The sequence below is a fragment of the Macrobrachium nipponense genome, chromosome 38 (assembly GCF_015104395.2).
Source record: "Macrobrachium nipponense isolate FS-2020 chromosome 38, ASM1510439v2, whole genome shotgun sequence".
NCBI lineage: Eukaryota > Metazoa > Arthropoda > Malacostraca > Decapoda > Palaemonidae > Macrobrachium > Macrobrachium nipponense.
Window position 1 is genome coordinate 14,614,048 of NC_061098.1, and position 14,740 is coordinate 14,628,787.

At 37.7% G+C, this 14,740-nt stretch overlaps 1 protein-coding gene across 1 annotated transcript in view; it reads right to left on the reverse strand.

Moving 5' to 3' along the window:
- Window positions 1-7,026: 7,026 nt before the first annotated feature.
- LOC135209644 (leucine-rich repeat, immunoglobulin-like domain and transmembrane domain-containing protein 3) overlaps window positions 7,027-14,740 on the reverse strand; it is a 10,461-nt gene continuing 2,747 nt past the window's right edge. Inside the window, exon 2 of the mRNA XM_064242368.1 lies at window positions 7,027-13,628. Coding sequence (XP_064098438.1) covers window positions 11,176-13,338 — 2,163 coding nt within the window. The 5' untranslated portion in view covers window positions 13,339-13,628 and the 3' untranslated portion in view covers window positions 7,027-11,175. The remainder of the gene's footprint in view (window positions 13,629-14,740) is intronic.

Here is a 14,740-nt window from a genome sequence, read left to right on the forward strand (position 1 = left end):
TTTCTCTAACATTTCGCAACCTTTGTCTTCATCAACAATAAACCTCCTTTTTCGTTCGTGCTTTGTGCATCGCCAGTTAAATATCTATCCTTTCTGAATTTTCGGGAAAAAAACTACAACAAAAAGGAAGACTGAAGTAAATTGGTCACATCTTTAAAAGCCATAAATAAATTTATATGATCACACACTCCATAATAATAACATTGCTAATACCTCATATACAACAACAGATACCCTGATTAAAATCACCCAAAATCTATAAATAATCTTCATATGATCACAAGTCTGATATAAAGCAAAAGTAAAACATCACTATACGATTTTATTGTGATATTTCAACGATGATTTACGCCGCATTTACATACTAAAATACGACCCCTTTAAACTAGTCAAAATCCTATAAAAAATCTTCATATGATCACAAGTTTGATATAAAGCAAAACGTAAAACATTACTAAACGTTTTTTACTGTCATATTTCAACGAGGAATTACGCCGCAGTTATATATTAAAATACGACCTCTTTAAACCAGTCAAAAGCATCCTTCATCCCTCACACCCATATACTATAATCCTACGCTCACGTTTCAACTACTCTCTCCTGGAGTAGTAGAAGACGACGTCTTTAACTGAAGACTTCCTTCAACACTTCCTGTCCCTCCTCAGACATATATTTATATTCAGGTCGGAGTGGCAGGGTCCTCACACCGTCTCTCAATGGACGCTGAATGCGTTAATATATTCAAGGGGTTGCGACGCCAGTGGGTAGTAGCACTCCCCAAGATTTAAATTTAAATGTCAGGTTAAAATGTCTATGTATGTATGTACGTATCATAATACACACACAAATATATATAATATATATATTGTATATATATTCATAATATAATGCACGTCATGGTAGTCCTCAATTCTTGTCTACCGTGGTTCGAGCCCTTCTGTTAGCATACAGGAAAATATACTATTTCCGAGGTAGAACAAATTAGGTATTTAAAGGACATTTATAGCTTTAAATAATTCCTGTTCAGCATGAATAAGTTCACAATATTCCCGCTTTTTCAAACGTATAAGTCTCCCTTTTTCGATATTCAAATCTAAATAGATAAGCCTCCGGTTTTAGGCCAAAATATGTGACACTTACTTTCACAATCTAATCCATAGAAACATAAATAATAATAATCAAACATTCACTCATTATTTTAAATTATGTATAGCAAATATGCATACATACATATATATTAATTTTTGTCACATATACCTGGACTTTTTCATATTCACAAATTATGTATAGCAAATATGCATACATACATATATATAAATTTTTGTCACACATTCCTGGACATTTTTCATATTCACAGAAATCAAACCACAATTTTGAATTAATAGCCATGAAATCAATCGATAAAAACGATAAAAATCTAAAATACTAATGTTGGAAGAAATTCCGGTTTTAGTCAAAATTATTGTATAACAAATATCCATACAAACGTACAAATATAATAACAATTGTCACACATACCTGGGCACTTTTCATATTCACAGAAACACAATTCTGAATTAATAGCCATGAAATCAATCAATAAAAAATATAATATCTAAAATAATAAATGTGACATTCACTCGGAATTTTAGATTACAGTGATTGGTAGAAACCGCGTTGTGAAGCGCCTCAAACCGTGAACGGTGAAACCCGGAATTAAACGAAGTCGCAAAAATTCAATGCTTGAGAAAGCAACCGGTATAAACTGAACAAAACTATGATATAAAGCCGATAGGAACCGGGGCGTATCAGGCACAACTTTCTAAGTAAAGTAGGAAATGGCAACTTTCTAAGGAAAAGTAGGAAATTCGCTTTATCGCCTCTCAGTGTAAGAGCTGAAATTGAAAACTCACATATATTTTTATATATATATATTTTATTATATCTATATATATATCTATCTACTATATATATACATAAATACATAGATAGATAGAAAGACAGATAGATAGTAGAGAGAATGAAGAAAGACTAAATAAATAAACAAGTGAGAAAAAAAACTTTAATTGGCAGAGACCAAACGTCACTCAAGGGCGCCCCCCCCCCCCCCCCCGCCCCCATTCCCCATCTTAACGAAAGCAACCGAGTGTGAAACGTTTTTGATTCAGTGTGTCATGTCCCGGTTTGAGGGTAGTCGTGACTACCTGAACGACCAGTCTGGCTAAAACGTCCGACAAAGAGAGAGAGAGAGAGAGAAACTCAGGTACTGAAAGAATGCGGTAGGATATACGTAGGACTACTAGTAGCCTGTTTGGGTTGATGACATAGACTATAGAGGGTCGAATTCCTCTCTCTCTCTCTCTCTCTCTCTCTCTCTTTTTAGTATGCCTTTACAATAAGAGAGAGAGAGAATTATCAGCATGCCTTACTATAAGTGGGAACAGAAAGGCTAAGTTTCAGAGAGAGAAGAGAGAGAGAGAGAGAGAGAGAGAGAATCGACATTCTCTGCAGCACATATTAACATGGGTAATACTAAAAACAGTATATCAATGCAAAATAAATCGACAAATAGAGATTATTTCCTTTGTGGAATCATACAATACCAACCCGATGAACTTCAGAAAAACAACCTAGGCCTAAGAATTTCAATAAATGCCTAAAACCACTGAAGAACAAAGTACTCGACTGCTTCTGAAACAAAACCAAACACAACGGAGTACTAAGATGCTTTAAAAAGTATAGCAGCAGTGTTCGAATGCTTTGTAGTAAAGTATAGAAGCATCGAAAGAAGAAGCATATTTATAGGAAACGCCTAAAAGAAGAAAAATTCTGGGATAAATGCAGTCATGAAAGACTGGTGGTGTAACTGTCACGCTTCCCTAGGCACACAGGCACGCCGCGTTCAAAAGGCGGAAGCTTTGCACATAGGAAAGCGCTCCCTGTGGTGTAACTGTCACGCTTCCCCAGGCACACAGGCACGCCGCGTTCAAAAGGATGAAGCTTTGCACATAGGAAAGCGCTCTCTGTCTGCTCGAGCGTAGTCACGCCTCGGTAGCGTTCGGCAGCGCTGGCTAACTTGGTGGCCGATGGAGCTCGCACACATACATACATACACACACATACGTACATACGGTAACGAACTAATGGGTTTACATTACCCAAGACTGGGATAAATGCATATACTAGGTATGCAAAGCACTATAGAACAGTATTCATTCATAAAATATATAACTTACTTACGTCCTCGCAATTTTACCAAAAGAATTTACTTAAATCCACACATACAAAGATAGATTTACTTAAATCGACACGTACGAAGATACCTTACTTACAGTACATGCATGCTAACAAAATTTAAATGCGCAGATAAATGAATGTGTATATACTGATATTGTGAAGTGACGTAGGAATTCAGCTATTTTTTTCCAAAGATAGACCATTAGGTCATTTATAAAGGACTTGAAATGTCCGTAAAGTTAAAGGTTCATAGCTTAAGTAAAGGGAGAAGTCCACGAGTTGTTTCTTATAGTCTCTGGTTATTTTCTATAAATTATAAAAATATAAAAAAATATAAAAATCAACCTAAAAATCTTGAAGACGCTGCAACAATTGATAGTCTGGAAGATCGTTAAAAATGCATGTGTGTCGATAAGAGGAAGTGCAATATGTTTGCGTCATCATTATTCAGGAGTAAGCAATAAACCACCCCCACCTGTATCTCTCAGCCCCCCTAACCCCAACCCCCTCACCCATTCCCTTTCCCTTTACATACAAAACCGGTAATTTTCCCAATACACTGAGCAACAGAAAACCAATTGGACAGACAAATTCCCTAACTACTTTAGTTCTATGCTTTGCGGTTCCCCGGCGCGTACGAGTAACGTATCATTTTACATACAGACAGCGTTTAGGGGGGATTGAGCAAGTAACAGAAGAAGAAGTAACAACTACTACGAAACAGGTAACAAAATGAGAAGGGCGTGCAGCTACGCCATCTGTTGTTGACTGACCGCAAACCGTCCTGACTTCAGGGAAAGCAGCCAGGAGGGAAAGAAAAAGAGGCCGAGTGGAGCGACTCCCGTAGAGCCATCTGTTGGCCGACCGCTTAACTATAGTGCACGAAGTCTCCACAAACCTACAGAAATTCATTAGTATTCGAATGAATATTGTATAGTTTTGTGAATCAATTTTTTATATGTATTGAGAATATTGTACTGCATCTTTTTTTTGCGAGAAAGCGAGTTATAGCTAATGACATCTGTCTAGTCGTCAGGAATGATTTATATACTGTAGTCTACTGATAAGAAAGTAATAATAATTCATTGACTACTACAAAATACCAAAACTATCATGATATATTGCTGCATTACAGCAATTTTTTCACGATATTTCACTATAATGTCATTTCTTTGTTTCACGGTATTAATAGCATTATGAATTAATAATTCAAAACTGAAGAGCTCGTAATTTCATCTACCACTCACTTTTTTTAATTCCATAAATGTTAAAGCTTCTATTTTATATAAATTATCCCAATAAACAAGGACTTAAGTCAACGTATGAACACGTGATTGGTAGGTGTACCTTACACACACACACACACACACACACGAGATAAAAGCCACAGTAATGAATACGAGACATTTTGAAAAATATAGTCTCATAAACATCATTGTGGCTTTTAAATCATTATCTACGGTGACGGCATAGTCATGCAATATATATATATATATATATATATATATATATATATATATATATATATATTAGATTCAATTATTTCAGTCTAACGACTCCACTATTAAATTACCAAAGAAGAAAACACAACACCTTCTCCAAGGACAAACTTACAGAGAGAGGAACAGAGATAAACCACAAATTAAAAGAATAAAAAAAAAGGCTAAACCCCTCTCTCCGATTCACGGAAGACAAAAAATGGACTGGATTACCTCAGGTGGTTTTGAGAGACGAACTATAAAAAGGACACAATATTTTTTCCTTCTATCTTTCAATTAGAAATAAAAAGACACACATTAACCTAATCCAGTCTGCCTAAATACTCGATGCCTACAGTAGTAGTACGTGGAGGACAAACCACGATGATTACAGTTCATTACTTGTTCTGTGACCAATACGAACAGAATAACAAAGAAGACCAGATTAGTGTAAATGTGCTTTGTGTGTTCCATGACGTTTTGAATTGAATATGTTCGACTAAAGGCTGTGTAGTACACTGTATACAATGTTTAGGTCTATTCAATCCAATACATCCCTAACTCCAGAATAGGCCTAATGAATAATGCAGTGTTTACAAAAAACCTTGCATTTTGAAATATGACGGTATCATAGCCTTCAATGGCATGTTAATTATTGAAATGAGATATCAATTTCAGTATGCAATATTTGTGCCCAATACAAAATCCTTTTTTTTTATTCAAACGATTCTCGTGGTTTAAAAGACGCAGGCTTCACTCCGTGTTCATTAAGACACAGATCATCTCGTTAGGCCTAAACGGGTTTTCTTCTTCAATACTGTTCTTTTGTCGAAATATCCTGACCAGAATAAGCCTAAATGGCTGGAATAACTCTGGTTTAAAGGAAAGGATTAAGTAGTGGGTTCTTTACGAGTTATTCAACGTTATTCATTTCGCATAAGCGTGGGCAATATTCACATTGAATCGTACTACAGGACGAGTGATTTGGATAAAAATATATCGGTTTATTTACGTGAAAATTCAAAATCGCGGATTTATCATCTGCATAATACATCGGCACTTTCTTTACGATTATGCCAGTTACATATCAAAAGAGAATTACTACAAACTCAATAAAAAAAATTTTTCGAACGAATTTTATTACATAAATCACCACGAACGAAAAAAAAAAAAATCACCCAAGTTCAGAACTTCATCACCCACTATAAATCCATTGAAGTTTATGATGATAACAGACCTCCCCCACAGCCGCACCCCACCAAAAAAAATTATAATAAAAAAAAAACTCATAATAAATTCGAGGCCTTTGTCTGGCATTAAATGGACGCACAAATACATCATTATTCATAGAAAATGTATACGTGTGCCTGGTGCCCATCCGAAATTCATCAATTTGCGCTCTGGCTTTGATGGCATTAGGCCGATGATAACAGTTATGCGTTCGTCACAAAAGGGAGAGAGTGAGTGAGTGAGTGAGCAGTGAGGGAGGGAAGGAGGGAGTTAATGAGCGCGGAAGGGAGAAGGGAAATGAGCAGACACAGAAAATCTAGGAAGGAAGTAACTCATTCGGACCTAGTACCATAATAGGGAGAAAAGGGATGCGAGAGGGAGTGACAGGGAGTGGGAGAGGGAGTTAATTTGCGTACAAGGGGGAATAAGGAAGAGAGGGAGACAGAGAACATCTAGGAAGGAAGCAACGCATTCGGACCTAGTACTATAATAGGGAGTAACACAAGAGGGAATGACAGGGAGGGAGGGAGAAGAGGGGGGTGACAGGGAGGGAGAAGTAACATGGGAGAAGAGGGGGGTGACAGGGAGGGAGAAGTAACATGGAGAGGGAGTGAAAGGGAGTATAACGGACAAGAGGGAGAGAGGGAGAGGGGGGAAACAAGCAAGGGAGCCTTTAGACCAAATGATGTTGGTCAATACCATTAGGAAGTCATCCAGGGAGAGTTGAGGGGTCGCAACTTGGAGGGGAAAATGAGAGAGAGAGAGAGAGAGAGAGAGAGGAGAGAGAATATATATCTATATATATATATATATATATATATATATATATATATATATATATATATATATATCAAAATCACTCGGCCTAAAGTTACAAATCGCACAGGACAGGAATAGAGATTTAAAAATTGGCTCTAGGAAGGAAAAAAAAAAAGAAAGTAAAAGCTTAAGAGCTCCAAGCTTGAATATATGAATTTAGCAGCGACCGGGAATGGGAATAGTGTGCCAGTCGGAATGGATTAGTAGGCCACAGGATGGAATGAGCCAGCGAAAATGACGGGAATTGAGATGGCGAGGGGGGGGGGGGGGGAGAGAGAGAGGAGAACGTACTTGATTGATGACTTATAACGCTGAATTTGAATATTGCATACTGGAATAGATTCGTTACCGCTTTGTGTGTATTATGACTGTGTGCATGTATATGTACGTATGTGTACGTATTATGACTGTGTGTGTGCATGTATATGCAGATGTGTATATGTAAATATGTACATGGAGAATACCAGGATGGTCTCTAACGGAGATTTTATTAAAAAAAAAAATTCCAAAGTTTCAAGGGCTAACTGTCCACATCGTCCAGTAGCCTTAAGTGAGGTCACTTTTTCATTTATAAGATATGTATGCACAGAACAGTTGTGTAAGTGACCAAGTTTAATATTAAAGTAACTAATATTTGTGCAAATCTAAATCTGGTCTTATATAAGGCAAAAGCTTTCACTCAAAATAAGTCTAACCTAAAGCAATAATAGTCTTTAACGTTACAAGCAAGCAAGTAGTAGAGTATTCCAAACATGACTGGTTGTGACTTAGATAACATGTCTTTGTGACCTATATATCCACTTGTAATCTTTCATAAAATAAAAAATAAAAAAGATGAAGTACTTGTTACTGTAACCTCAATAGAGTTAACTCTGAACCTTTCTATAGACAAGAATCTTAAAGCTGCGTTTTTGAGTTTTGACTTAAAGCTAACATGATCAGCAACATGGTTTTTCTTAACCTCACTGTTTCCTATCACTTGGAAAATAAAAGCAGTTCAAACGAGTGAAATAAAAATATGAATATGTTAAAACCTTCACATTTCTGGAAAGCACAGGAGAAAATGTATCAAAAGAATTTTAAAAAACCAAAATGTCTACATTGCTAGACAACACCAAAAAAGATAAAAATATAAAACAAGAGCATATAGAGTACACATGAAACCTTTCCTAACATAAACATTGTCAATGTTTTTATTCTGAGGAAGAAAAAACATTCTCAGGGCAAAGGTTTCCCCACATTGCCTCATTTTACCATTTGAAAAAAAAAAAAAAAACACACTCGGAGACCTTGAAATGTGACTTCATTAAAACATGAAGCAGATACTTAAATATACTTTTAATAACTATATACTCCATATAGATATGCTATTGTATTTATCAAAAGTCCCTCTTGTAACATCTGAGATATGAACAAAAAACTAATACATCAGAAACATGTCTGATCAAATGCACAGAGCAGCAGGAGTTGTCTTTATGTACACAGTGACGTCATGAGTCGACATCATAACACCCATGACGTCACGAAACCAATGACATAAAAATGTTTATGATATATATATATACTATATAAACGTTAAGATCACTGACAGTTCAAAATGGTTATTTGGTATTCCAAAAAACACGAAAAGGCGCCTCAGGTTTTGAACGGCTGTTTTACAAAACAGTGTCTTTGAGTAAATGTTCAATACTAGGAAAGACAGAATCTAATTTCCCCCCAACAGTTACTATACTAATAATCTAATTCAGCTTCGATATGTCAATCATTTCTGTTAACTCCATTTCAATAAGGCTTCTTCAAGCCACACACGAGTCCTCATCAATATCTGTATTTTTGAAGGAAATTATATTTAACAATAATGATAGCGTGGTTTCTAGTATCTATGAAACAGTTAGCATCATAGTAAGATTGTTCAACATTACCACGATAAGAGATTTATCCACGATAAGAGATTTATATATATATATATATATATATATATATATATATATATATATATATATTAGGTTTAAAAACCCGTATGATACTTGATCTATTACCAGGTTTGAAAACCGTACAATACCCGATTTATTATCAGGTTTAAAAACCATACGATACTTGATCTATTATTAGTTTTAAAAACCGTACGATACTTGATCTATTAACAGGTTTAAAAACCGTACGATACTTGATCTATTACCAGATTTGAAAACCGTATGATACTTGATTTATTACCAGGTTTAAAAAACGTACAATACTGGATCTATACCCGTACCAATACGAGCAAGCACAAGCAAACGATAACAACCACACAGAAGGCTCCCCACCCCTTACCAGAAGTAATGACAACATTCAGTACCTCTGAGCTCAGGAGATTTCAATCACATTTATTGCTCACAATTATCACTTTTTTTTCTCCTTCCCAATTATTATTGCTTTATTTGCCGACGGCACTAAGTGTATTTGACCTTCTGCTGTCGTTATCATAGTTCCCTGGCGCGTTATTTCTCTCATTTTATTTGCCCCGTTTGCAATTTCTCGTTCCGGAGTAAATTTAATGAGGATGTGAGTGAATACCTCATTAAGGTCACTTGCCAATCAAACGTTGGGTTAGTTTTAATTTGGCTCATACTTTTATTAATTATAATTCGTACTTCAGTGATACCTATTGATTAAATTCTGCTATTGCTACCTCCCTTCTGTCTTTGGTGATATTAATTCAGTTTTCGTTCATCATTTTCTTGTGATTATCAATGAATTTATTATATGTATATATATCTGCAAGTGACAGAAAAGCCTTTAACTAATTACAATAAATCTCTTAAAATATTAATGCTTTTCAGGGGCTTAGAAAGCCAACAGACATATTTAACATAAGTTATTTATACTATCATTTTTATTATTATTTAAGAGACGAGAAACATTATTCACTTGGAACAAGCCCAACAGAGGGGCCAATTAATAGACTTGAAGTTCAAGCTTCCAATAAAATGAAATATCATTAATCCCCACTCCATTACAAAACACTGCTCGAAACAAGAGGCGACTTTTCGTAACATCTAAAAGAAAAAATATATGACAGACTCGCACACACACACACACACACACACAAACAAACTATACATATCTGCAATGCTTTGGCAGCAAGTGGTGGGATCATCCGAGGAGGAACGGTGATGTTGGAAAAGATATTTGGCTTTTACTTTTTTTATGCTTTTTTATATTATTTTTTTTTGGGTTTTTTTTTTGGAATGGGAGAGCGAGCACTTCAAGTGGAGTCGAAACTGCTTCTGCTCAGTGACAATGGAGAGAGAGTAGCAGAAGCAGCGAGCAGGAGCTAGCAGCAGGAGCAGGAGGAATGATGATCTTTGGTTTGTAAGCTTGACTCTCTCTCTCTCTCTTTTTCAATGATGAAATCTATCATTTATTTTCTCTAATCTGACATTTCTCGACGTTTCGCTTTTTCTCACAAAACATTATTATGTAATTAACTAAGAATCACCTGTACACTATTTACAAAACTGTGACCTCACATTTGCTATTTTCAGCTTCTGATTATTTTTTTTTTTTTTTTTTTTTTTGAGGGGGAACAGACATTTTTCTTACTGCCACTCAAGTATATAGTAATTTTCTGATACATCTTACCACCTTTCAAGTAAATAGTATATAATCTTCTCACACACAAATCTTCCTTGGTCGCTACAGAATAATATCCTGTACACTTTTTCATACGTATTTATAAACTTGATACAAGAGTTATTCCCTTTCATTTTTCACTCGTATTTAGAAACGTGATACAAGAGTATTCCCTTTCCTCTTTCACTCGTATTTATTAACTTGACATCATTGTATTCCCTTTCCTTGTTCGCTCGCACTTACAACTTGATATGAGAGTATTCCTTTTCCTGTCACGGAGCGTCATTGCTTGCTAGTCACAGTTTTTCACTAGGATTCGGAAATACTTTAAATGCATCATTTGACACAAGGTTAGCTGCTATCTACTTCAGAGGAGTCGCACGAAAAGTAAACTTATTTCCTGGTTTAAAGAGCTTGTCTGCTGATTGAACATGGGCACAAAGCTTCAAAAAAGAGGTTGAAACGTCTTATTATGACTAATCCTTCCATTTCCTTAAAAATTTGGCCTCGTGTTTGCTCGCTTCATATTTCCCAGTCTGTCAGTGAGATTCTGCACAAAACCACTTGAAAGAACAGTTCACTCGGGAGAAGGTGAAGGAGAAGGAGAGGAAAGATGTGGGCGAACTGGAAGATGGAAGGAGGAGGCTAAGCGCGAGGGTTGTGTAGGAGTGGGTGGGAGCCGTGAGGGTTTCTTGGGCGTGGGAGGGAGGCGTGAATGGTGCACGGGTTTCGGTTGGAGTCGTGAAGGGCATGGGCGTGCGGGCGTGGGTGGAAGGAAGCAGGGACCACCGCTGCGGCGGGGGACCCTGCAGCCCCGCTAAACCTCGGTGCCTTCTTGGTAGCCTTCGTCGGGTGAGTCTCTCGCCTTGATGCGACTGGCAATGCCGTTCGGGAGTGGGGGGAGGACGGCTACGCCACCGCGGGGAGGACCCTGAGAGCCTGGTACCCATGGGCGTTCTCCAGGGGGTCCCGTAGATACCCCCGTGAGTTCCTGAGGACTTTCGGCCCCCTCTACATCTTCCCGTGACCCGTACACCTCGTGTCGATACCCATACACTGGAGGGCGATCATTGACTCCGTAGATATCCTGCCTACAGTCTTTTATGTGTTGGGGTGAACCATAGATCTCCTGCCTTGGCGTATAGCCATCATCCCTTGATGGATAGGCATCAGCTCTAGACATCATGTCATCTCTATTCCCTCTTATGTCTAATATACTGGAGTCTGTACCATTATGAGCCATCTGACTTTCAGGTCGTGCTTCTGGTATAGGAAGGCCATAATCAGCTGGGTAGCCATAAATTTGTGGGTCAAATTCCTCCTGTGTGTCGTACCCTTGTCGATAGGGAGTCGAATGAACTGGCCCATACCCATCGAATGCAGGATCATTGGGCATATACCCTGGGTTAAAATGTTCATGAATCACTTGTGATGAGTCATTGTTATCAGCATTTTCTTGTACAGAATCCTCTGGCCACATACCACTCGGATACAGTGAGTCACCTTCCATGCGAGTGTAATCCCCGCCTTCACCCATATTTTGCACAGAACCATTAGGAAGATGCCCATTGACTGCTCGAACAGCTCTTTCAGCTTCACTTATAACATCAGGATTGCCAAGAGCTGTTGTTCCATACACACCTGATGATCCTTTCAAATCTGTTAGCCTTGGGGGTTTCTGCACAGGATTTGGCTCACTAGGGGTTGCTCCTGTTGAAGAAGGTGTTGTTGGAGAATCCTTTACAGGTGTTGGGGAGGACGTTGAACGCGCCCTCGCAAGAAATAAAAATCCAATAACCAACACAATAAGAGCTAATACAACCAGACCAACCGATATCCCAGCAATATGACCTGAATCTAACTTGGCCGGAGAGGCAGTTCTCATTGTGACTGCCAACGTAAAATTGGCAGTTGCAGAACCTGCAGAATTCTCTGCAACACAACGTACAGTCCCTGAATCTGTTTCTTGTGCTCCAGTAATGATGAGACGACTGACAAGATTCTGGTTTCCCTCTGTGATAACATACAGCCTTTGTGGTCCCAAACCCACAACAGATCCATTTATAACTGGGGCTTCTTCTTTAAACCAAACAACTTTTGGAGGAGGCTGGCCTTCTACTGGGCAAATGATAGTGGCATTCTCTCCTGCTACACCCTCAATAACTTGCCCAACATGCTGAATTGTAGGGGGACAGGAAAAATCTTCCTCTCGTAGCATATGGAACGTTTTTCTAGACACTCTTTCTGGGGCACGGCAGCTAGGAGAGATTGGATGAGGTATATGTTTCACCTCCAACAGCTTCCACAAAGGAAGTGCTCGGCAATCACACATCCAGGGATTGTCGTGGACTTCCAAGCCATGAATCCGGGCCAAGTTCTCAACAACTTTATCAGGCAGCTCTGATATTTGATTGCCTTGTAACTTCAACTTTTCAAGTTGAGACAGAGATTGGAAGGCTGATGGTACAACAGTCCTGATACCAGCCATGCTCAAGTCGAGGCGTATTAGATATGGCGTGTGGGTAAAGCTATCACTATGAATTTTTCTAAGCCTATTGCCACGCAGCATGAGTTCTCTCAAAGCGGGGGTGTGGGAAAACGATATCCCAGGAACTTCTGTTAGCAAGTTGTCACTTAAATCGAGCTCGACTAGGTTAGTCAGCTGCGCGAAGGCCGTCGCATCTATCTGGCCGATCTTACAGTCCCTCATGTGGATCTTCTGCAAGTTGGTGAGGCCGGCCCGAGAGAAGGCCTGCTTCGGAAGAGTCTGCAGATTGTTCCCCGAAAGATCCAGCACTTGCGTGTCGATGTCGATGCCGGTCGGTATGCTGGCCAACCCTTTGTTCTTGCACTCCACTGCCTGCTTGCCATTTTTCCACTTGCAAGTACAGACACTGGGGCAGGCAGAGGACAGAATGAGTTGCACTCCTAACACCAGCACCCAAACGAACAATCCGGCGTTTCGCTTACGGTGCGCCATCGTGATGGCTCGTCAGCTCAGCCTGGGTTCCGACATCACTAATTTTCACATCTCACACTCGTTGACGATGTGGAGCCATTAGCAAAACAACTTGGAGAATCAGCAGCACTCAAAAGTCGTGCGTGACTCATGCAGTGAATGCTCAGTCCCAAGTTATGCTAAGTTGTCAACCGAGGTGTACACAATATAGTCAGTCTGTTAACAACTGGCTGTTTCCACAAGGTTATAGACAACACTCTCATGGAATTTCACGACACATTTAGAATAACCTTGGTTTCACCTGTTCGGTCCTGAGGGGAAAATGTAAAGGGTGAACAACAAAAAAAAGCAAGAATAGTTCTTAATTAAAGATAATATACAAAAACATCACCTTTGTTTTGGACAACAGACTAACAAATTATAATTGGGTAAATTATATAAAGTCGACAGACTAACAATTATAATTAGATAAATTATAAATGTCTCTAATAACAAAATTATCATAAAATCGTTTAGGTTTTGTCTTTGTGGTCTCAAGGATAAAAATAAATGAGAGGGTGTTTATACAAAAATAAACAAATGACTGAAAATCATTTCCAAATTATAAGTATTAGATAAATAATAACTATCAGTGTCATAAAAAATAGTTCTTCGAATAAAATTAAATAAAAATGAGCAATTATTAAGAATCTATAAAAAGACGAACATAGAAAGATTGTCTTAAGAAGTCATTCTCACAGTAGTCCTTGACAAACTTATAATGAAAACGACATATAATAATGCATGTTTGTTAGCTTAGTTACAAGCGTCCGTCATGATTCTTCGCTCTTTAGTCTTATGGGAAAAAGTCATGAAAAAGATATTTGTGGAATGAGAAAGCTTACGAATTTCAAAGTAAAAATTTTTCGAAAAAAGAAGACGGATGCTCGCACACACATGTCTGCATCAAAACTTAATAAAAATAAAAATAAAGATAAAAATTCAAAATAAAGATAAATACTAACACACTTATCTATATCAGTGACTATAAATATTCAAAGAACATTTATATAGCAAGAGACAAGCACAACCACAGACTCTTCTCCCTCCATCATTGACTAGTAAGAATTTAAAAAAATTAAAACTACAAAAATACATAGCTGGAGAAAAAAACACTAAACACAGACTCATCGCCAGCACTGACTATTAAAAAATAAAAAAATAAAAATAAATTTTAAAAATACATAGCAAGAGAAAAAAACACTAAACGCAGACTGTTCTCCAGCACTATAGAAAAAAAAAGGAGGAGAAAAACAAACAACGATAAACACACTCATCTCCAGCATTGACTATAAAAAAATAAAATAAAATAAAAAAAATTACAGAGCAACAGAAGCAAAAACTAAACACAGACTCATCTCCAGCACTGACTATTAAATAAAAA